Source organism: Canis aureus, chromosome 1, assembly GCF_053574225.1.
Source record: "Canis aureus isolate CA01 chromosome 1, VMU_Caureus_v.1.0, whole genome shotgun sequence".
In the NCBI taxonomy this organism is placed as follows: domain Eukaryota; kingdom Metazoa; phylum Chordata; class Mammalia; order Carnivora; family Canidae; genus Canis; species Canis aureus.
The window spans coordinates 88,344,647-88,370,216 of NC_135611.1; the positions used below are offsets into that span (position 1 = coordinate 88,344,647).

The 25,570-nt window shown below is 37.8% G+C and overlaps 2 protein-coding genes across 19 annotated transcripts in view; one reads left to right on the forward strand and one right to left on the reverse strand.

Moving 5' to 3' along the window:
• CFAP95 (cilia and flagella associated protein 95) overlaps positions 1-25,570 on the reverse strand; it is a 141,728-nt gene that overhangs the window by 72,324 nt on the left and 43,834 nt on the right. For 2 of the 10 annotated variants that reach the window (XR_013385256.1, XR_013385257.1), the window contains exon 1: positions 16,644-16,938. The exons of 2 other annotated variants lie outside the window; for them this stretch is intronic. Coding sequence is in view for 2 of the 8 variants with exons in the window: in XM_077907494.1 (XP_077763620.1) it covers positions 16,644-16,840 (197 nt within the window). In the remaining 6 variants the exon portion in view is untranslated. Of the gene's footprint in view, positions 1-12,493; positions 12,574-14,076; positions 14,268-16,643; positions 16,939-17,009; positions 17,227-18,029; positions 18,197-25,570 lie in introns of those variants that run through there. 6 more of the 10 variants (XM_077907568.1, XM_077907519.1, XM_077907529.1 and 3 more) reach the window with 6 other exon arrangements.
• The window catches only part of PTAR1 (protein prenyltransferase alpha subunit repeat containing 1), a 105,701-nt gene continuing 97,415 nt past the window's right edge, over positions 17,285-25,570 (forward strand). For 2 of the 9 annotated variants that reach the window (XM_077907419.1, XM_077907437.1), the window contains exon 1: positions 17,285-18,984. The gene's annotated coding sequence lies outside the window, so the exon portion shown is untranslated. Of the gene's footprint in view, positions 18,985-21,683; positions 21,777-25,570 lie in introns of those variants that run through there. The other 7 variants (XM_077907443.1, XM_077907464.1, XM_077907473.1 and 4 more) reach the window with 5 other exon arrangements.

A 25,570-nucleotide genomic window follows, 5' to 3' on the forward strand; every position in this document is an offset into this window, starting at 1 on the left:
CCCCCTACTTCTAAGAGGTTGCCAGCCTAGCAAAGAGAAGTATACATGTTTAAAAATTATAAGATATATAAAATATAATGTAAAATGTAAAAATAAATATTTATTACATACTAAATTCATGTTTAATATGTATAAAAATATAGTAAAAGTGATTAGGGTATTATAAAGAAAATGAGAGAGTTAATTAATTCCTTGATTCTATTATGTCAGGTGAACATTGGCTTGTACCTCAGTTTCCCTGAGATGAACTGAGAATTATACAGTGAAGAAACAAATGAATCAATGGATTGAGAGTCTCAAGTGAAAAGTGACATGTAAATGCAAAATATTAAGTGCAATAATATTGTGTCTATCTACTGTATACTTAGTTGGGTGTTCTTCAATATTTTTTTTAAGATTTTATTTGTTTATCCATAAGAGACACAGAGAGAGAGAGAGAGGCAGAGACACAGGCAGAGGGAGAAGCAGGCTCCATACAGGGAGCCTGATGCGGGACTCAATCCCGTTTCTCCAGGATCACGCTCTGGGCTGAAGGCAGACGCTCAACCGCTGAGCCACCCAGACATCCCTCTTCAATATTTTTTAATGTCAATTAAACCCTACAGCATCTTTATGAGACATATATCAAGGTATTATATAATAAAGTAAAAAATATATATATTTTATATTCTATACATATATATATACATATATTTTATATAGCCTTGTTCTCCTTGCTACCTGAATTTATTAATGGTCACCATACAACTGGCAATAATCTGTCATTTATTGCAATAGAAATCCATTATGAGAAAATATTAAAATAAAATACATAAAATTTACAATGTCTCTGGAGCAGTAACTTTCAAACTCTTTGAGCACAGCCCCCAACCCAGCCCACCCTAACCCATCTTGAGACATTGGTCAATGTCTCAAGATATTTTTAGTTGTTGCATCAGGGTGGGGTGGGTTGTTACTGGTATCCAGTGGATAGAGGCCAGTGATGCTGCTAAACATCCCACCACGTACAGAATAATCCTCCCCCCAATAACAAAGACAGATCTGGCTCAAAATATCAAAACCATCAAGATTAAGAAAGCTCCAGGGAGTAGGTGTATACCAGACTCTTAGATCAGTGGTTCTCAAACCTCTTTCACGAAGCAGCAAAACATTCCCCCCAGATTTGTGGAACCAACGTAAAATCGACAACTTTGTTTTGACAGAAACACTAAAAATAAAATAATCATCTACTGCCTTTAATAGGAAGACCTCTAACACCAAAGATAAGTAAAAACAACCTCAGAGTCCTTTAAACCAAGTAAATTTAGTGGTACCAAAAACTTATTACACTGTCTTTACAATTAGTCTTATCACCTTGGATTAGTAATATGGTCATTGTTGACCAGCACTGGTCTAGTCTACTGACTGGCTTCTGCAGATACTAATTTGTCCAGACATAAATTTGACAGTAGCTGGTCAGCAGTCAGTTCAAGGTCAAAGCTGCTTGAATACAGGTATTCCGTGCTGCTGACTGAACAAAGAACTGTGTCTTCCATGCCAAGCATGCAGGTACTGGCTGACCTTCTTGCTGGGAGAAGGGTCCACAGGACTCTCTGCCATCAATACCAGAATCTTCCTTGACAAGCAGCCTTGCTTCTGCTTAGGATCTTCATCTATCAAGGCCAGAGCTGAGTGCTGTGACTATTTCTTTATGTAAGAAATCTTTATGTAAGAAATCCTCAATTACAACAGAGGAAACTTGCATTCTCTACCCTGTTGTGGGAGAGATACTATGAATATGAATAGAATTGGGAATGGGGAAAGACTGACTGGACAGGATCAGAGTTGCCAACTGTATAAAAAGGAGTTAGGAACTATGACCCTATTGTCAAAAATGCCAGTTAGACTGCTTCAGAGGGGACTGAAGTCAATAGAATCTAGTAGGTCAAAGATAGCATGAGCAGGTCCCATTCTAGACAAATGCTTGATATATACAGCTGGTATAAAACTTCCTGCCACCAACTCTACAACCACCTGAACCCTCAAGATACTGCTCTTCCTATCTTTTTAGGCCTAATGTAGTTCCAAGTAATGCCTTGTCGAAAGAACTTTCTGAATCTGTTTCTGGAGTCCTTTGGGAGCTTGGGTTTCCTATCATAAGAGTTGGATGATTTCACAACAAATTGGATCTGCAAGCCCCCCCTTGAGAAAACACATATGAATCCTCAAGTGAGTTGCAGAACTAAACAAACTCGAGTCCAGAGCAGCCTCAGGCAAGGACCTGCTTCCCTTGGTTGCCCACAGTGGTCCAACTCCCAGTGGAGGACAGGGTGGGATAGGCCATAGGATTCTCCTTGCAGGAAAGGGGACCAAGGTGTTCTCTAGTGGACCAAGTGACACTCAAGTTACACTAAAGTTTACCCTCACTTTCTGTGGTCCCACATTTATGTGAGAGAAATGAAGTAGGGGTTTGCAATAAAACCTATTCGCTGCTCCACTTTTCACATTTTTTCTTTATAATTATGCATTAATGAATTTGCCTTCTCCTTACACTAGGAGTATATTAGATACAGGAATTATTCTTTATTCATCTTTGTGATCTCAATGCCTAGCTTAGTCTAACACATAAATGCTCATTGAATCTTAAATGATTGATTGATTGAATGTTCTTACATTGTGTTACTGTCACCTTAATGTAAATGTTGAAAGCAGAGGCTTTCAACTGTGTCCATAAAAATAAAGAGCATCCTAGGCTCACTCTGCAAAAGCACATATGAAGAAGGAATGATTATGCATATAGAGATGCTAGTCCTTTGCAACAAAAACTTGTCTCCAGAGGAATTATAAATCTACTTGCTGAATGGGAAAGCTCTCAACATACATATGCATTACACTGATTACAATGGGGGTGTGAATCAGAGCAATATCTGACATGAGAACAATGAAAATCCCAGCCCTTCTAGCTTCTAGTTACTTGACAAGAGACACATTTTCTTTGCAGATTTCAAAGATGTTGAAAATGTTTAGTTAAGACTCCAGATGGAAGAATATATTAATTTTAAATTTTAGAATTATCAAAGTAGTTCACTACTCTGTCAGTTATTGTATTTTCTAATATAAATCTAACCCACATGAGAAGAGAAAGATAACTTTTCTATTAGGTTTTATAAACATCTGCTATCTAGAACTTTAAAAGAAAATTACCCCAGAGAGTCAGCTATATTTCCTGACATCTCAGAAGCATAAAACGAATAGAATCAAAAACTGCAAAGAAACACTTGACAATGCTCTTTAAAGATTTCACGGGAAAATGATTTACATGCCAAGCTAATGTTATTTAGTGGCACATTCATCAAACTGACAAATGAAGACTTTTAGACATATTTGCAGAGTCATAAAGAAAATCCTATGTCCTTGGGAGAAATGGTGACATTTCAAACATATGAAGAGGGACTTTCATTTTCAATGTCTCATGCCATACATGATTTGTGCATCTATAACCTGAAACCACAGAATTTGAAGCCTCAAAAGAAAATCATTTGACAAAAGTTAAGTGAAGTCATCTTCTTCACTGGACATATATTGAGGGGCATGTAAATAAGACCCATCATTATTATGGATTTTCATCATAGAAAATCTTCAGAAATAGGAGGCCCTACAGAGAATATTGGGAGGAAACAAAAAATATTATAGTGGGAGCCTGTGTCTAAACAGTTTAAATGTTAAATATATATTGTCAGTCTGAGTAACTGCCAAACACATGATTTTGAAAACAGCTGAAGGAACATGTATTAGACAGAGTGACACTATAATTGATTACTCTACCTGGAACACTTTCAGAGGGAAATGAGGTACTAAGTACCCTGGGAGTGGTGAAAACCAGGACTGTGCTGGTCAAACCAGGATCAGGACGTTCTGTTACTCCATGTTTCTACAATTGGACCTCAGTGATCTTAAAATCTTACAATGTTTCTCAGGGTTTCTTTGATCCTCCCCTCCAGAATCAACTTATATCAACTGGCCAAAGACACTCTGGGACATGGAAGAGTAAGACGAAAGAGTTTTTTAAGTGTATTCTACATTAGTAATTACAGTAGTCCAAAGAAAACCTTGACCATATATCTTACATGAATGGCATGAAGACCAGTTTGCCTCTCTGCAAAACAAAAAGCAAACACCTGATTACATGTATAAGCTCCTTTCCTAGAGTCATAATATTTAAATAATTGGTTTAAATAATTTCAATTAACCATTCTAGAATAACATCAAAACACTTTATTACATGAGCCTAAAGGCCCATTTTAATGTACACTTCTGTGAACTCATGAGCAATGCATATTGACTAGATATTACAAGGTTTTCCGGTTTCAAAGTAATTCATTTCATTCACATTTGAAACAAATGAACAAGCCTTTCTTCACAAATAGAATCTAAAGTTTAAGTATTCTTCCATTATGAACATAGTTATACAAATGAGCATTTTCCCCATGCCTTCCTAGAAATCCTTCAAAATGCAACAAAGGAAATGGAAAAATCAAAAGCAAACTAAATTTTTGGCAAAGTCAGAAGTTCTAATCCCCAGATCACATCATGTGCAAGGGAAATGAGAGAGTCCCAAAATTTGGGGCCTGAAATGTTAGAAGAGCCAGCAACTTTTAGTTCTCAAACAGTAAGAGAGAAAACTCAAGAAAATCTTTTCAGACAAAGTTCTATCAAAGCTGAGCCTAAGGGTACCTGGGTGGCTCAGTGGTTAAGCATCTGCCTTTGGCTCAGGTCATGATCCTGGGATCCCAGGATCGAGTCCCACATCGGGGTCCCCGCCCCTCTGTCCATGTCTCTGCCCCTCTCTGTGTGTCTCTCATAAACAAATACAATCTTAAAAAAAAAAAAAGCTGAGCCTTGCAGGAAAGTTCATCCCATTGTTAGATGCTCCCAATGCATTAAGTAGCATTCAAGCAAATGTCTGCCTAAGGAGATAGTCAAACAGAAATTCCCAGGGTTTCTGATTTCTGTAACTATAGCAGTCTCAAAGTGATATTCAAGGTATTTATTAAAGGAGAAAAAAATAAAGAAATCTAGCAGAATTTTGTCTACGATGAATTGAAAGTGAAGTTATCAGTTGGAACTAACTGGATTCAAACAAATAAACTTACAAAGTTCTTAAAAACCATTCTTCCAAATAAGCCAGGAGTCTGCATTTAAAATCCTTTAACTGGGACACCTGGGTGGCTCAGTGGTTGAGCATCTGCCTTTGGCTCAGGTCATGACCCTGGGGTCCTAGGATCAAGTCCCGCATCATGTTCCTCATGCGGACCAATTCCACATCAGGAACCTGCTTCTCCCTCTGCCTGTGTCTCTGCCTCACTCTCTGTCTCTCTCATGAATAAATAAATAAAATCTTTTAAATGAATGAATGAATGAATGAATAAATAAATAAATAAATTCCATCCTTTAACTGTTCAATATTTAAAACATTCTTTGGGGAATGCCAGGTGGCTCTGTCAGTTAAGCATGCAACTCTTGGTTTGGCTTAGGTCATGATCTCATGGGTTGTAGCACCGAGCCCTGTGTCAAGCTCTGCACTAAGTGGGGGGTCTGCTTGACATTCTGCTCTCTCCTTCTGCTCCTCCCCCTTCATGCTGTCTCTCCATCTAAAATAAATAAATAAATCTTCCAAATAAATATATTCTTTGGCCCCCAAACTTTTGGAAACAGGAAATGAACTGAGAGAGCCAAACAGTTCATAGGAGGGCATAGTCAACAACATCCATTGCATATGCGGCCAAGGAGAAGAATAGAAAAGATCACACACAAGGCACAGCCAAGGACCACAGAGAACAATGGGAAAGGGAAGCTACTTCCAGAAAACAGAATTGGGGTCCAACCAAGAACATTCCTGACACCAGTGTAGGGCTCACTAACAATGTGTACCTGACAGGACTTCAGAATGAATGTGGACAAATGACAGCCCTGTCACTTCCATCCTTCCTTTTTCTGAGCAAGAGTGCTTATTACAGTTATCCTGTCCCCATCCCATCATTGTGTATTCAGAGCAGAAAATTTTTTTCTTTTCCTTTATGGTTTTTTGAATCAAGTAGAGCTACCACTAGACTTAGTAGAGAGAGACAATAGCTTAACATGTGGAGACCTTGAAATTTTGACCAGTGAGTGGTTAGAATTGGGTCATCATCTCTGGATAAATAGGTGAACATACTGCACATGAAGTGTGAAGCCAGTATTTGGTGACCTGCCTAAATACAATTTGAAGGGCACATGGAACTTTTATAAAAATTAAGAAAAATATTTTTAATATGTTTGAAAGATATGACAATTCAATAAAACTGAAAACTTATTAACACGCTTTTAAAGATATCCTTCTTCAATCTGAACATACTTAAATACGTCAAAGATCAAAAATAAATATAAACTTAAATTGTTGAATTTCTAAAAAATACCAATAAATTGAAATATCACTTACAGGAATCCATAGAATATAGCTATAGTAGTACCCAGAAAAAAATTCTAAGCTTTAAGTACTTATATCAGTAAAAATGAAACAATGAAAATAAGTATAACATCTAAAAGAACAAGCAAGCCAAAAGAATCCAGAACAATACAGCAATTCAAGATAGAAGAGCAGCTAAATGCAGAATTAAATAAGATAGAAAACAGAATAACTGAATAAGAAAGCAAAATAGATACATCTAAAAAAATCAAGAAAAGGAGCAGGAGAGATATAAACAGAGTCGAGGGATATAATATTCACACTGTGGAATATCATTAGGCAATAAACAAGAAATAAAGTACTGATACTTGCTACAGTATGGGTGAAACTTGAAAACATTATGCCAAGTGAAAGAAGCCAGTCACATAGGACCATAATATTATTATATTCCATTCATGTGAAATGTCCAGAATAGGCAAATTCACGGAGACAGAAACTGGGTCAGTGGTTCTTAGAGCTTGAGGGTTGAGGGGATTTAGGAGTAACAACTAAAAGGAAAAGGATTTCTTCTGTTGTTAATTAAAATGTTCTAAAATCAACTGTGTTGATAGGCATACAACTTGGTCAATATACCGAAAGCCATTTAATTATATACCTTTAAATGATGATATGTAGAGTGAGTTATATCTTAATAAGGTTAAGAACAGGAATAACCAAAATAGAAAAAAAAATTTCAAAGCATTAAAGACTACTTTCCATAACTCTATGCAAATATATTTGGAAAGCTAGGTAACACACATAACTTTCTATGAAAAGCAATTCACCCAAAATTGTCCTCGGTAGAGACAGAAAGTCTAAATAAACAATGTCCAAAGAAGAAACAGAGAAAGGTGTCAAAGAATAAAAGAGTTATCCATCAAACAGTATCATGCCCAGGTGATTTTGGTGTGGAAGGAGATTTCTTATTTGCACCTTGATGTCTAGCAGGATGTTCGACATGCCTTGAATTACTCAGATGTCAGAGGTAGAAGGGCATGGATAGGGTCATAAGATCTAGAATGAATCTTGTTACATTCACTGCACTCATTTCAATGTAAGTGTAAAAAATCACAAGCAGCTTTTCCAAAGTATTTATATTTATTATAAGGTTATTTAACAGACAGGGGAGCCTGAGTGACTTAGTTAAGCAACTGACTCTTGATTTCAGCTCATGATCTCAGGGTCACAAAATCGAGCGTCACATCAGTCTCCATGCTTAGTGAGGAGTTGCTTGAGATTCTCTTTCTCTCTCTCCCTCTGTCCCTCCCCTTGCTCTCTCTCTCTCATATAAGTCAGTAAATCTTTAAAAAAAAAAAAAAAAGGATTGTTTAACATATATAACAATTAAAAAAAACATACAATCTATCCAGACTAGATTTCTCTAATAAATCACATAATATATATACTTCTTTTAAGGTCTAGATAGGCCACAATATGTTAACCAATAGGAAACTGCCTTCAATGAAATTTTGGTTGCTTTGTGGGTATGTACCTCTACAATGATAACAGGTGCCACTAAGCTCTGAAAGCTCAGAAATATTATACAACAATAAATAGAGAATTCCTTTTCTGTGATGATCTATTAGTTTTCCTGTTTATACCCTTCCTATGAATGACCATATGTAAATTAGCCAACCTGAATGTGTTGGCTTTAGATATATATTAGCTCTGTTGTCTCCATCCATCTGGCTATAGATTTATGGATACATAACTTAAGTATTATCTGGACAGATGGTAAAATGCTATTAAGATAATGTGATCCTCCCTAGAACTAAAAGTCACAGTACTTGTAATCACATACTTGACATCACTAGGGACTGGTAATTATGCAATCAAAAATGGCCTCACCTATTACCAAACACTCCTGTGGAAGGGCTAGTAACGCTTTCACTTGACAACTAACTAATGTGCCCCTTTTAGTAGGCCTAAGTACTCCTCTTGGATGTTCCCAGGACATCCTGTTTACCCTAATCCTGCCATGTAACACAGTGCATGGTATTTGCCTGGTCAGCCTTCACCACTCTGATCTGATAAGTAATCTTGACCTCACTGTCAAATCCCAGACTTAGTAGAGTGCCTGCAACATAGCAGTGGTTTAATAACAAATATATATTTTTAAACAAATGCTATTCAAAAAAAGAGCTATTTAAAAATAAAGATATTTTTAGGTCATTTTTTAAAAAAGCTGATTTAATGCTTCTGGCTCCTGCTTGAGTATCTCAGTATTTTTCCAAGTGTTTAAAAAAATCTGACGAGTCATTCATACATTTTAATTTCAAAATATTCTTCCTACCACTTTCTTTTTTTAATTTAATGTGTTTTTTTTTTAAGATTTTATTTATTCATTTGGCTGAGTGAGAGAGTGAAAGAGCACCAGCAGTGGGGAGGGGCAGTGGGAGAGAGAGAAGCAAGCTCCCCACTAAGCAGGGAGCTGGATACAGGGCTCTATTCTAGGACTCCAGGATCATGACTTGTGCCCTTCTTCCTACCATTTTCTATAAAAGAAAGCTAAATTCCTTGCAATAAATAAATAATATGTTAATTCTTCCATTTGATTGAACCTAGAACAATCTGATTGGGGATCTAGCATCTTACTAAAGAAACATATATTTCTTCTGCCAATTAATGGTTAACACATCAAAACTTAGTTAAGTTAAAATAAAGAAAATACAGTGTGACTAATAACAATTAAAATGTAATTGTATTTAAAAATGAAATAAGATAAACAGTAGTAAAAGATCAGTGTCTAGCAAAAACAGTAATACAATATTCAAATCTACTCAGAACTTTTTCAAAACATTGTAAAAATATATTTAATGTCAACAGAGATTTATGTTTTCTGTCCATTATACAATAGATCAATTTTTTAAAGTGCATTGTGTTAAGTGCCGGTTAGGTGGGGTGGTGAAAGTTTAAAGTCAAAATAACAGCCAATGCAGGAAATCCTTAATATATTAATGTGTATATTCTAAACTTTTGCTATAAAATTGGGTGTTTGGAACATGGAATTCATTCTCCATGAAGTAGCAATCTATAGGATATAGCAGATAGATATCTTTAGGATAGAATGGAATATAGTAGATACCTATAGGATTTTGAGTTCAGCACTCCTTTCTCCTGGGTATAACTATCTTATCCCATGGTTGCTGGAGAGTTGACATATTTCCACCTAACCTTGACTCTTTGGATGACCCCAAATAGATACCTGGCCCAAGAATGCACATCTAACCTGAAATTTTGAATGCAGAACTGAAAATATCTTAAAACCAACCTTTTTCCTTTTTTTGTAGGATAAAGATATGATACAAATACCAGAACTGCAGCAACCATGTTTTCCATAGTTTTCAATGACAAGATGAAGCAAACACACAAAGAGGAGGAGAGAGGAGAAATTAAACAAGACCTGGTTGCATTAGCATTTTTTATTCCAGTTATTCCTAAGGTGTAGCTGCACCCTTATCTTCCTTCTCATCTGGTAATTAACCATTCTATGAATATAATGAGCTGATTCATTCTCTTCTTTCCTCAGGCTAGTGCAAGGTAAGTATCTGTGACTTGGAATCAAAAAAAAAAGTCTGACCAGTACACACAGACAATAGTACCAATAGGTGGCTTCCCTGGCCAATTCAGAGTAGTTTATCTAATAATATTAGGTGTAGTGCTTTAAAAAACTTGAACCCATGGCATCTGGATGGCCCAGTTGGCTAAGTGACCAATTCTTGATCTCAGCTCAGATCTTGATCTCAGGGTGCTGAGTTCAAGCCCCATGCTGACCTCCACACTGGGCAGGGAGCTTATGTAACAACAGCAGCAACAACAACAACAACAACAACAACAAATCTTGAGCCCTGAGCCTGGGTATCACAGTGTCCACAGACTGAACCTCATCTTATCAAAATGTCAGTAGGCCCCACAATCTTCTTATCTTCTCCCCCATGCCCCACACCCTTACCTATGATGTGGTCTTTGGTGGCTTCTATGGCCCAGGTGGACATGGTCCCAAGAGTAAGTAGAAGGTAGGCTCAGGCAGAGGTAATTGTATACTGCAATGATCTTTCCTAACCCAAGTGCATGCACATGTGGAAACATCTGTCCCATAATACTCTACCTTACAAGGGTTCATCTTGCAAGCAAAACTTGCAAGATGTTTTATTTTGGCCATCAGTTAAGTTAAGTAAAACCTCATATAAAGGTCAAGGCAAAGAATTCTATAACCACTAGTTTTCAGGAAGAGAATTTGATTGGAATTTCATAAAGGAGAATAGCACTGAAAGAAAAATTCAGTCAGCGCAAAAGGATGCAGTGTGTCCTGGATTTCATCTTAAAAATAGAAAATAAGGTGCTTTCCCCAAAACTACTACATTCAAAATCATTTGTGGGTATGTGCGTATGTTGAGGAACAAGAATGTAGGGCTGGATTAAAAATAACTGTGGCATAGAAGCTACCATTATAGAACAGAGACAAGAATGAAAGGGTGGTTAATCCGAATGAATGTGAATAACATCATCCTTTTTACCCAATATAAAACTAGCAATTAAAAAGATATTTTAAAAAGACTCATAATAAACCATGAAGAGTGACTCAGACTCTAAAAGAGATGAAGCACTGTGTCTACATTCCGATCATTTAGAGAATGTTTGCTTCAGGGGAAGAGCTGTAGCAAATGACATCAAATTTTTAAAAGTAATTTTACTTCATTCCTATTATGAGGATAATACATGTTCATTATAGAGAATGTAGAAATGGCAAAGAGGAAAAAAGAAAAGACAAATAATGCACAAATGTACCTATGGAGTAATAAGTATTTTGTGTTATATGGTGAATGTCCTTTCAATCACTTTTCAGTGCATATGAATATATACCTTTAACAAAGGAATTCATTACATCCTGGTCCTTTTTTTAACTTAGAGTGAGATTGAATTGGCAAATATTCATCTTTTCAGTTTTCTTTGCTTAACTCTGTAAAATAACCTTTGCTCTAATAAATCAGAAGCATCCACATCTGTCTTGGAAGGATTTAGGATTGTTTTGACAGGAATATGAAGGGAAATAAAGCATGGCTGATTAACTTCTGACTAATAAAATGGAATTTCCAAGTACTGAGATCTTTTTCTTGAAAGTCATTGTGGAGAAATAAAAGGTCTACATTTCTTCAACTTCTATTCACAAGACCCAGAAGCTTCCAAACATAGCTCAGATAGGGTGACCTTACAATTTATCTTTATGAGCAAATCACTTTAGAAAGTGAAAGAAACGGCTCTAGATAATTCCCAGGCCAATGGGAGTAAACTCTCTTTGGCAAACCACAGTGTGACACACTCTGCATAGGGTATTTGATGGAAGCTGTGAGAGTGCCAGCTACAGGGCTGGTGTGTTGAGGAATGAGGGGCCCCTACCACAGTGGCTACAGGGTGACGAGCCTAAGTCAGGAGCATGGGGAGGATAAGCATGACGTGGGGATCTGTAGGGCTAGCAAGAGCCAAAGTGGAACTAAGTCTATAAGCAGTTCATCCTCAACAAAGTGGATTAGTCACAAATTCGTCAGAAGCAGGTCCAAGACATTGGACAAAGGATGAGGTGAGCAAGAACAAGAACCCACACATAACCTGGGGGCTTCACTCCGCACCACCAAAATAACATAAATCTCAGTTCCTCACACACACACAACACAGATGCTGCTGGGGAAAGGAGAGTGTAGAGGACAAACGACTCAGAAATAGTGGGCACCATTCTGAAAGAGACTATTTTAAATTAAAACAAGCTGTTAAAACTTGAAGAGACAGATACCTTTTCATTGGCAAGTTTGAATTTTTTTCCTGGTAACTAACAACTGAAAATCCATGGGGATCAATTTTAGAAAATAAATTTTATATATGCATCTGAGTTGTGTGCAAATTTCTAATTCTGCTAACCACTTGATGGTGAATATATTTGCATGTCATTGGTCTACTATTACATCACCTCAAATGGTCACATGATATTATAATTTAGAACTGTTTTTTTAAGCATGAGTTAAGAAATAAAAATACCTCTTTAAAGTATAAATTCATTTGTCCCTATATAAACTCAAAATCTTCTTAGTATCTGTCAGTCCCTGGTAAGTTATGCACTGCAAGTAGAAAGAGGACAAATTTAGCTCCCAATTTTAAATTCTTCACCATTCAGATCTGAAGAGTACATTATACCCCCTCTAAGTTCACTTATACAGAGGTGAGCAAACATGCTTCCGTGTCTTCCTGTTATATCAGGATCATGGCTGTGAGAATCGACTCTGGTTTTATTATGAATTTATGCTATCTTGTAGACTTTTACTCTGGGCCTTTTTAAAATAATAAACAGAGGGTCCATCCCAGTGCCTTTTGGGTTTCTGTGTGTGTTTGTTCTATCTGCTCATTTGTTCATTTCTCTGATGAACATTGAGTACCCACTGTGTTCTTACCCCTTGCCCTGAGGCTTGCTCTTATTTCTCATTATTAACCAAAAAAAGTCTCTTTAAGTAAGGGCTCTTCTCTCTTCTCTCCAAAGTTTATGTTGTGTGCATGGAAACCACATAACCAAACTTTTTAAAAATGTACATAAAATAGGAGTTAATAAGCATTCGGTTGAGGGCCTGAGCTGTTAAAAGTAGGCAGATGGTGGCTTAGTGGAAGGGAAGCATTTATGGATTTCAAAAAAGAGGCAGGCTGCACTATGTGGTTACTAAAGGTTTTCCGGTTTACCTTTTTGTCCTGTTTTGTGAGTGTGTATTGGAGATATAAGGAGAAGCATGATGGCTAGAGAAGGTCTGTGTCACGCTAGCACAGAGCCTGGAGTCATGTGAAGGACTCCAAATACTGCCAGGTTAGTCCCTGAGAAAGTCTCTGATTAAATTCAGGAAGAATGATACAGCAAATTGGAAAACGCATCTCTATTTTCTTTGTAAGTACACTAATGTTATCTTGTGGCCTTGGAAGCGGGTTCTCCTGTGACTGTGGAGTCTAAATACAATAGAGTGTAAGTCTGAAGAGCATCACAGAAAGCTCTTTAATTTCTTTCCCCAACCCAAATGTTTTCCTGTAGAAATCTGTAAAACTGAACTTCCCTGCCCCACGATTAACACTGCATTTTATTTTTCTTCCTTTCTTCCTTTCTTCTTCTGTTTTCTTATTAAAGGGAAGGGGGTGAGGAAGGGAAGAGTAAAATGCCTAGGCTCTTTAATTAGGGCTTAGATAGTGGAGAAAAGTAATTGAAATATACATAAAATTAACCTGCGCTCTTAAAACTCTAGGTGTCACCATGGAGACCAGAGCATGAACTGTCTCCATGGAGACTTGAATGAATTTTTGGGCTTCAAATTATCATCATTTATTACCTGATGTCGATTTGAGCAATGAAGAGATGAGTTAAAATACATACATTAAAAATATAAGAAGTAGCCTCACATCAGAAAATTTATTAAGGGCAAATCTAGTTGTTCTGGTTCTTAGTATTCCGTTATTCCAATGAATGGGAAGATATCCCAAGAGATTTCCCCAAAACTCAAAATTTCTCATGAAATCATCTAATAACATAGCTCCATAAATGCTATAGGAATGAACAGAGAAAAATAATTTCTAGAAAAGTCCTCTCTCACTCAAAAGCGTCAGTGTGATGCAGGTGATATGGCTGTGTCTATCACTCCAGCTGCAAGGAAGATATGGTGGCTAGGCAATGTCTAGTAATGAGCCAGAGATACTTTTAACAACCATTCTGGGCATATCACTTTATCAGGTCTCTTGTATATACAACTGTTTTATTATGTGAAGTCAGACAGACTTGTATTACCTGCAACATAAAGAGAAACACAGAAATCATACAAATGTTTAAACTCTATAAGCAGAGGTTAAATCAGAATTTTTCCCAGTTACATATTCTACTTCGCAAACCTAGAGGTACAGTCACTTAATTGATCAAAACACTCAGTTGAGAGGCCACTCGAATGGTATGTCATAGATAGTAAGTATTCATCAATTAAATAAAAATCGCTCATAAAAGATTAAAATTTAGTAAGAGTTTTAATATATAACAAGTCAATAGAAAACAAACAATTATGACCAGAATACATAAAAACAAAATAGTTGACCAGATTATTCATTTGGAAATGTATATAATTGAACTTCATGTAGTTTTTTTTTTTTTTTTTTTTTAAAGACAGATCTTGGTGACTGGTTGGATATGGAAGGGAAGCAAGGATGTCAACGGTACAGCCCGCTCAAAGAAATACAAGTATTTCTCATTGTTTAGGTTGTTATGTCCTATAAAATTGTCACAAAAAACTAGTAAATACTGAACCATTGCTCCTAGGAGAAATAAAAGAGTAGGTTCCTGTAGCTTCTGTTCACATTTTCATCAACCAATCAATATATAGCACGGTTTTATGTATGTTTCTGTTTAAATATGTTATTTAATATCTTCTGCTGATTCATTCACATTGAAGTCACAGCCAACAGCACTGTAACTCGTAACTACTGAATGAAGCTTGTGTGACACATATTTTCTCCACAAGGCACATCACAGCCTTCTTGTGCAGAACACTAGATAGCACTTCAGCAGTATAAGGGCTATATTAACAATGAAATCACCAGCAAAAAGAATAAAAATGCTAAATAGATCATGGGGGGGAACACTTGTTTACAGTATGAGAGCTGAAATAAGAAGGCAGAGTTGTCACTTCATCTGATCTCAACTGGGAGTGTTGAGGGAGGTGTGAGGGTGAGGAGTGACTAAAAAACTTTGCCTCTCTGCACGTATCCATAAATGACCATCAAATTGCCTGAGTATTGATTTGGGGTTATAAATACATTTTAGCAAGTAGGCAAATTCACAAATACAGAATCTGCAAATAATGAGGATCAACTATAATCACAGACTCTAGAGAACTATTTCTATTTCCCTATGAGTTTGCTTCTTACTATGCCATTGCACTTCCCTATGAGGGAAATGTTCTCTTTTGTTCATCTATGGAGCTCCTATTCTTCCTCCTAAACCCTGCTCAGGAAACCATACACATACACAAACCTCCTCTTGATGCTACCTTTGCTTCTTATACTCATCTCTGTTTTGCACAAATCAAATTACACTGAATTTACTGGCATTCTCCTTTACAGATCTATGAAATTTCTTGAGGTCCATGACCATGTCCTAATACATGTGCATAACCTTTATTGTGCTTACTATGTGCCAGGCTTCACATACAATGCCGTGTTTAATCTTACGATAATCCTATCATCTCCATTTTACAGTTGCAGAAACAGAAGCCTAGAGCAGTTATGTGACTTGCCATATCACATGCTGCAGAATTGATATTCAAACCTAGAGTCTAAATGTTTAACCATTATATTATCCTAAAAAATTAATATTAGCCACCATACATTATTGACTGTGTACTATGTCCAGACATGCTGTTAAATGCTTTGGATAAATTAATTCATTGAGTCCACTTTATCTGTCTCTGTGTCTCCAACACATAGCAAAGTGCATGACACATGAATGTTTGTTGAATCGAATTTATTTCCTCCTGTTCCCAAACGTTCTTTCTAAAACCGACACCATAAGAACTCTCTACATTTTCATCAATGACCAGAATAACTTTCTGTGTTAGACCACACTTCTCCCCCACCAAATTCCTTATCTCCTTCTCATGCATGTTCTTCTGTGATCTTGTTATTGACGTCCACGATGTCCAAAAGTCATGGTAGAGCAGAAGAGAGCAGAAACACTGCCCACTTGAAAAAGGTCTTTGTCTTCAACAGTAATTTCTAATAGCAATTTATATTATGACCTACATCTTTATAGAGTAACAAAGTCATGGAAAAGCTAAGTGTTTTGCTTGAGGTCTATGAGGTAACCCCTGTATGAGGATAAAAGAGGATTTTCTACTTCCCAATCTATCTAGCCTCTCATTTTGAGTTCAAAATAGGCACAGAGTCAGTTTCAGAGATGAGAAGTAAAAGTAGGGGGAGGGGGCTTGTAGGAAAGTGGGTAGGCTGTAGAAAGTTTGCAAGACAGAAACTGTAGGGTTCACATATATTACATAAATGAATGGGATCAAGGAGGATTTAGACAAATTAACTCATCTCCCTCCTGCTGTTCCCTAATGGACTCTTCCTTTTATGAGTTATCTCAGAAATGTGGTTTCCAGGCCTCTGCAAACACTCTCACCTCCATCCTTCATGTGGGTGCTCTATGACCGCTGGTGGACAGGTAGCTGGCTGTAGCAGGTCGCAGTGCATCTGGGGCGCTGCTCTTGGAGGCTTTCCTAGCTCTTCCTCACTCCCACCCTCTTTATCTCTCCTTTGAAGATCTTTCCCTTTTTTTTTCTCCCTTGTCTCCTCTCCCAGTTCTCTCACTTGTCTCATCTTTTTCTTTCTCACCTCTTCCTTTTTCCTTTCTCCACTCTTCTCTTCCTCTCCTTTCACTGTCTTCTCTGTTTATTCCATCCTCTCCACCTTACTCCCTATTACTCTCCTTTCCTCTCCTCCCCCATTCCTTCCCCCAGCAGCCGGGAACTGCAAAGAGCTCGCTCACCAAGAATACACCAACACGGGTTTCGAGTACTTCTTGTGATGGGAGCGGAGGCTGAGGGAGCCCTTGCGCTCCAGCAAGTCCGTGGGTCCGAGTTCAAACCAGTGTTGCCTACTGCTGCACCAGTCTGGGCAGGAGCTGTCAAAACCCTCCATCGAGGCCGGCCACATTCAGACCTCGGAGGATTTCTTTCTGAACCTGTTCTGCTCCCCACGCCAACACTCACCAGGATTCGGCGTCTCTCATCTCCTGAGCAACCTGGGGCGGGGTCAATGGAGGGGGCGGGGCCAGCAGAGGGGCGGATCCCTCAAACCTAGCTGCCCGGGTTTCCAAGACAAATTGGAAACTACACTTCCCAGAATGCAACGAGGAGACCGACCCGCCTACAGAGAGGTTGGGAGGGACGTCCTCGGCCTCCAGGCATCTGTACTTCTTCGCCCGCCCACCAGCCTCATCCTCCCAGGGGCCGGCGGAATTAAGGGGGACCCGCGGGTCAGTTAAGGGCTAAGGGGACCAGAGCCCACAGCAGGTCTGCCCCCGCTGTCCTTGCAGAAGTTCTTTTTACCTTCCATCATCTGTTGCCACCACACCTTCTACATACAAGCATATACATTTAACCAAAAGGGAGCAAGAGAAGATCCTTCCAACCCCAAATGTAGATTTTCTGATGAGGAGGAACAGAATCTTTCAGCAAATGAGCCAAAAAACCTGGGGATGAAGAAGCCCTTACTGGTTCTGGTTTCCGCTACTTTCTTAACCTTTGTGAACACGAGTTTCTTCCTGAAAAAAACAAAGTAGAGGATGGGACCGAGGAGGGGGCAAGATAGATAGAAGAATCTGAGGTGCCTTCAGACTGTAACACTGAAAGACCCAACCTCCAGGTACAGCTCAAGGCTCCAGGGCATTCAGCAACCGGAGACCTGCGGGTTCTCATTTTCACATTTGACATTTTATGACAACACCAATTCATCACATAATTATGTTGTTGTTTAATATGCGACAAGGAGATTTCAAAAAGATTACCTCTGGCACTGCCTTCAAGAAATGATTGGATAGCTGCCTTGTAGAAGGAAGGCGGTTATTTCATCTTTGACTTTCCAAGAGAGGAATACTTAACGCATCAGAATTCTCCTTCCCAACTGAGTTGATGATCACCCAACTGAGGGCATTAGTGGACTTCATCATAGCCATTCCTCTGACCTGGCTTAGTACGTGGCATCATTTCCAAGTGCTGAACAAACAAATGAATATTACATTTGAGTACTTTACATTTACCTGGACTGCCGTAAATTCCGGAAGTGTCTTACTTTATGAAGACCACATGTACGCAAAAACTCAAACTTAAAAACACAAATTAAGAAACATTTCATGTTACAAATGGCTTCTATAGTTTGCAGAAGATTTATTATAGCACTCCTATAAATAATGAAGTACTCTTCTGGATCAGTTTTCACAAATTTGATTACACACAACTACTAAGTGCTTCTTTGTGACCTGTGGTAGCCAGTGTGAGCGTCTGTGGTATGCTAAGGCCCCTACTTTACTGACAGCCACAGTTAAGCCATGTTATATAAAATAAAATAAATAGTCCACTGTCCCCAGCAAAGTGCTAGTACAGTACTGAGTACGATTTTAGACTTTTTCTTCTTGAAGAAATGAAAAATAAAAATAGAAATTAATTTCAAAAGGCTAAATAAGATCCAAGTTAAGCTCAATTCTGCCCAAAGCAAAGCATATTGCTGTCACTTCAAAAATATTGCCATCATTACTCTCATCTGTTATTTCTAATTTTATTTTTCTTATACTTTATTTTATTTTGCTTATATTTAAAGTGATGGCCACATAATATATTTGTGACTCAGATGTAAGGTTTCTGCATCCAATTTGACTCAGAGACAGAAGCTGCCCAGAGCCAAGCCCTTTCTGCGGTACATGGATACTACTGAGATTTAAAAGCATTTCAGCACACCAAGTAGCAGTAAGTTAAGAAAACAAAGCAAATTATTACTTGCTATTTGTTATAAAAACAAAGCATATTATTTTAGAGTTCCTTAAACCAAGCTGATAGTGTAGTTTAGTCTATGGATATGCTTTTTTGTTATACTCTTTCCCCCTTTATACCAACTTTACCAGCTTCATTGTTTTCTGTGTCTACTAAACATTTTCAACCTCCTGTGTTGGGATATATGAGATCGACTTTCTGATACCCTCAAGTTCAGATTCATTCCATTCTCTTTGTATACACCACTGCATTCTGTGGAATTTTTGCATTGCTGATTCCTTATCAATGAAATAGTAAGAGAATAGAAGGGTTTTGTGAGAACTGAAAGCAAGTGGAGCAGTGCCTAATGCCTTAGCCCTCGATTAAATTTCAACTACTACTGCTATCATTACATCCTAACTTTGTCCTTATCACTTGGGAAAAGTACCCTAAAATGTGCTTCTTGTTTGTATAGAGTTTCCTAAGTCGGCTCTGTTTTTCAAGCTTTGTCGGTTTACAAATTCTTTTGGATGAATATCTTTTTATTACATCTTAATATGAAATTTAACAGTCTGAATCAGAAAAACACTGGCAAGATATTTAGATCTGTTACCAGTGATAATTATGGTTTTGTATTGCTAGGGAATCTTTTCTCTTCAAGATCATTAATAAACTTATGCTTTTTAAATGTGAAGTCACTGATCCTCAATACACTTGAGTTATTCCTGTTTTCCTCAAACTTCATCAAACCAATGAAGTGTAGGGATTAAAGCAATGCCTTCTATTTATATTAATCTCTTTTCCCCATAATATCCTTGGGGTAAGAAAATTATAGTTCAAGGGGTTGAAGTGGGACTTTTCTGTAGGAAAGTGCAGGCAGACCAACTCAGGAAGTGGGAATCCCTGTCATGTGAGTCTACTCTAATATATTTATCAGTTTTATCAGATTACTGAAGAAGTTGCCAAGAAGACCTGACCAGAACAGCAAACCTAAAACAGATGTAAACTAGCCAAATGTAGATGGCCATAGAATCAAACCTCTTCAGCATCTCCTTTCTTTCTCTTCCTGTCTTAAAAGTCATTTGCTCAACTCCAGAAAAGCACCTGCCTAGAACCTTCCAAAGTCACTATCAGCATGTTCTCCACCCAGCATTAAACTTTCGTCTACCAAATGTCATGCAATTAATCTGAGAAAACAAAAATTTAATTCTGTAAGAAAATTAAGTTGTGCTAGGCTCCATTTTGAAACATTTAAATCTATTAAAGATTTGTATTTAAATTATATAATACTCAGGAGTTTAAGTATTTCTGTCCTGATCAAAGTTTGATTGCATAGTATTTTTTTAATTTTCTAGGAATAGGGAACTCCTGTCACCCACTATATATACATTTAGGGGTTCACTTGAGAATTTTTTTTTAAGATTTTATTTATTCATGAGAGACACACACAGAGAGAGAGAGAGAGGCAGAGACACAGGCAGAAGCAGGCTCCATGTAGGGAGCCCGATGTGGGACTTGATCCAGGGTCTCCAGGATCATGCCCTGGGCTGAAGGAGGCGCTAAACCGTTGAGCCACCTGGGCTGCCCAAAGAGAATATTTTATACAAAAGTTTGAGTCCACCTCCTGTGTCAAGATGAATGAGATGTCTGATCTCCCTCCATGCCCCTGCTTCCATCTTTTCCTCCTCCCTCTCTTTTCTTCTTTCCTTTTCCCACATTTCCTCCATTTATCCCTTCCTTTTCTGTGCTGTACTCTTTTTCTTCTTCTTCCGTCCCTTTCTTTCTCTCCTCCTTCCCTCTCCCTCTTTCTTCCTCTTTGTCTTCTTCCTCCTTTGAGAAATGGTATGGATTTCAGAGTCAGAATCCATTGTTGAGCACCCAAGAGAATCTGGTACAATTCAGTTATGTGAAGAATATGAAAGAAAAATAATAAGATTCAGATACCAGTGCTAAAATTTATGAGTAAGCTCCTGTTTAATGACACAGGAACTCTCAAAAAAAGTCAGCTCTGGCCAAAGCTCTAATCTTCTTTCCTTTCCTTTGAGTATTCATAACTACCAATGGTCTTTTTTTAGAACGAATTTAACCTCAAGTTTGATTTCTCTGTATTCTAATTTGGGTCATAAACCTATTAGGCATTGACTTGCTCTCAAGCAATTATTATTAATTAGTATGTTAACTAGTGCTATCATGCAACAGGCATGATTTCTAGAATTCCTACTATCAGCATGGAGGATTAATTTATTAAATATTCAAAGTATAGTAGTCTATAATTCAGCATTTCCCTTATTTTGATAGCCTATAGGTGAGATTCTTTGGCAGAATTGTCCGTAACAATTACGATGAAATTTTAATGTGTTGGATTAGTAATGACATGCTCTAACATAAATGTAGATTAGGGATTTCTTTAACATTCTACAGATTAGATATATTTAATTATTCAAAGACTGAATATCATTTTCACAAATGATCTAAACCCTTGGTTTCTTCCTTTTTTCCCCCTGTGCTGCTTTGGTTTCTTGGTGCCTTTACTGTTTATGAGCAACAAGAATGAGACCATGTAGCTACCAGTTAACCATTCTTAGGAAAGGAGTGGTACTTGAAATTAAGTTCATTATTATTGTGGCTTTCTATGTTCCTCATGCTCTTTAATCTGCATAAAGGAACATCCTCCCAGGAAGAAGCTCAGAGAAAAGAAACTGGATTTAGACTTCTTTGGCTCCTGGTGGTGGTGCACATTTTCTAACGTCCCCACAAGGCTCACCCCCAGCTGCATGGTGAGCAGGCTGGTAAGAAACCCACTGAAAGGCTTCCCCTATAGAATCAGGTATGTGCAGGAGGTTTCTGGTTGTTGAGTACACCAAACACACAGCCGATAATGCATGTCACCAGTCTAGGGCAGAGGTTGGGAGCTCAGGGAAGAGGCTGGAGAACTTTCTGAACCTTGAAGGATTTCTGAATTTTGCATGATCTTGAGTTTCTTTATGTTCAGCTGACATATGTCAGATTTGTGGTGCCATTTCATCTGTTAATTAAATCTCTTTCTACAGCATCATGTTTAGGTTGCTTTAAACTACAGAGGCTTTCAGTCTATTTCAGGAGAAGAATCATTTTCTAAAAGGCCAGGGCAGGACTAAAAGTAAGCACGATAACATCAAAAAATAATAATAAAGGAATCAGACTCAGAGTAAGGATTTTCAAGACCAAACAATCATTTCTCCATTTTTATCACCTATTCTATGACCAATTAGTATAGTCGACCCTTAAACAACTCAGGTTTGAACTGCACATGTCCACTTATGGGAGGAATTTTTTCAATTAATATTTCAATTAATATATTGGAAAAGTTTTTGGAGATTTGTGACCTAGAAATATAAACCTAGAAATATATTCTGTATATTTCTGTGTATATATTCTGTATATTTCTGTGTATATATTCTGTATATTCTGTATATATATTCTGTATATTTCTGTGTAACCTAGAAATATAAAAAAATAATTAAGAAAACAGTAGGTATAACATGAATGCTTAAGATATATATATGTAGACACTGGTTTCTTTTATCATTTACTACCATGGAACATACATAAATCTGTTTAGGAAAAGCTAAAATTTACAAAGTTTATGCACACACTTACAGACCATATATGGCACCATTTGCAGTTAAGAGAAAGTAAACAAATGTAAAAATGCTATATTAAGTCATAACTGCAGAAAATTAACTGTAGTACATACTGTACTATGGTAACAATTTGGTAGCCACCTCCTATTGCTACCGCAGGGAGCTCAAGTGTTGTCAGCATCCTCTTGAAATGCCCTGTGATGCTAATCATCTCCACTTGAGCAGTTTGGCTCTCCAGTAAATTGCGCGTCACAGTAAAAAGCAATCTCTCGTGGTTCTCACACATTTTTCATCATGTTTAGTGCAACATCATAAACCTTGAATAACACCATGAGACCTATAAAAAGTGCCAGTGGTGATTCTGGAAGTGCTCCCAAGAATCCCAGGAAGTCATGACGTTACAAGAGAAAGATGGTTTGCTTGATATGTGCCATAGATTGAGGTCTGCAGCTGCAATTGCCCACCATTTCAAGATAATTGAGTCCAGCATAAGGACAATTGTTAAAAAAAAAAAAAAAAAAAAGGATATTTGTAAAGCTGTTACAGCAGCTTTGCCAGCAGGCATGAAAACCCTGCACTTTCTGTGAAATACCTTTTTATATCATGTTGAAAATACAGTTTTCATGTGGGTGCAGGATTGCTTTAAGAAGTCATCCTTACTGACTCTAATACGATTCATGAAAAAGCAAAGTCATTATATGACAACTAGGGCAAAAGGAAGGTGAAGGATCTAAAGCCGGAGAATTTAATGCCAGCAAAGGATGGTTTGATAATTTTAAGAAGGTTTGGCTTTAAGGGTGTCTGGCTGGCTCGGTAGGTGGAACATGGGACTCTTGGTTTCAAGTTTGTAAGTTCAAGCCCCACACTGGGTGTAGAGATCACTTAAAAAATAAAATCTTTAGGAAAAAAAAGGCTTGGCATTAATAAATAAATCAAGACACCAGGAGGGGCAGCTTTTACCAACCAAGAGGCAGCAAATTCCTAGATGCCATTAAGAAAATCATTGAGGAGAAAGGATATCTGCCTGAACAGATTGTTAATGCAGAAAAGAAAGGGCCCTATTCTGGAGGGAAAAAATACCATAAAAATGTATTAGTAAGGGGGGGCAGCTGGGTGGCTCAGTTGGTTAAGCATCTGCCTTCGGCTCAGGTCATGATCCTGGGGTCCTGAGTTAGAGAGCCCTATGGCGGCGGGGGGTGGGGGGGTCCCTGTTCAGTGGGGAGCTGATTTCTGATTCTTCCTCTGCCCCTCCCCTCCGCTCCTGCTCTCTCTCTCTCTCTCTCTCAAATAACATCTTTTAAAAAAATGTATTAGTAAGGAAGAAAAGCTAACACCAAGATTTAAGGCAGAAAGAATAGGCTAACTCTACTCTTTTGTGTAAATGCAGTCTGGTTTATGATCAGGACTGCCCTCATCCATAAAGCTGCTAACCCCTGAGCCTTGAAGAGAAAAGATAAACACCAGCTTTCGGTCTTTTGGGTGTACAACAAGAAGGCCTGGACAACATGAACCCTTTTTTTCTGGGCTGGTTTCATTGTGACGCTTTGTCCCTAAAGTCAGGAAATATATTCTTTTAGTATTGGATGATGCCTCGGCCACCCAGATTCCCATGAGTCCAACACTGATAGTATCAAAGTGGTCTACCTGCCCCCAAATGCAGTGTCTCTGATCACCATAAATCAGGGTGTCCTAAGGACTTTTAAGGCTCAGTATACATAGTACTCTATGGGAATGACTTTCAGTGCTATGAAGGAGAACTCCAATATCAAAGACATCAAGAAGTCTAGAAAGATTACATCACTGAAGGTGCCATTGTTAAAAAAAAAAAGCCATCAAGTCCTAAACAATAATTTCCTGCTGTAGAGAACTGTCCAAATGTTGTGCATGACTTCACAAGACCCATGACAGAGCCAATCATGGAAGTCTAATCCCAACCTCTCCATTGTTTAAGGGGCAACTGTAATTGCTTTAGTATACATTAGGTATAGAGATTTTCCAAGTAAAACTAATAATTTCTAGTTAAGGCTTCCCTAATCACAGTGACTCAAATAGTACAGTTTTGATGACAAATGACAGAAAGTCAAATCCAACTAGTTAGGATAGAAATAAGAATTTATGGACTCATATAACTGGCAATTCCAGGAGTAATTCTGGCTTCAAGCATATCTGAATCCCAGGAGTTGATAATGTCTCAGGATGCTAATTCACTATTTCCTGTTTTTGTTTTCCTTCTTGAGTTAGTTTATTCTCAGGCAAGGTCTCCTCAGATGGCTACCAACTTACATTGCTTCCTCATTCTCTCATAATATAAAATGTTCCTCTTTCTTCTAGCTCCAGTAAAAGTCCTGGACACTGATTGGCCTGGCCTGACTATGACTGTTCTGAAAAAAATTTCTAGGGCAAGGCCTGGGGTCGATGCGGTACATTCCCCAGCTTGATCTGTGTCATGATCTCCCCTCCAAGGGGAGGTTTCCCTTTCAGACTAATCTAGACAAATTAGTATGGGATTAGACTAAAGGGAAAAACAGATTGTGATTAGCATGCTTGATGGGCAAAAACAACAGATACCCACTGTAGACATTAATAATAAGACATCTGATCCATATATCACTTTATAAAATATTTTTACATATACTCTCTTACTTGGCCCTTGCAAAAATAATGTGGGGTGAAGACTGGCATTTCTATTTCTAAAATGAGTAAACTGAATCATACATCTAGAGGCAAAGCCAGTCTTATGTTCTTATCTTTAGGCTCCAAGAAAGGTTCTCATTCTAATTCTACAACAGACACGACATATGTATATAAATTCTTCCATTTGTAGGAGCCTGGGGCCTAATAGGACTACAGGATTATGTCCTCAGCTAGCCTTTACTTCTGTAAATTTTGTCTCCTCTGGGTATATCATGACTTTTCAACCTAAGGCATTAAGTTCTTGAATGTTGAGTTAGCAGTAGGTT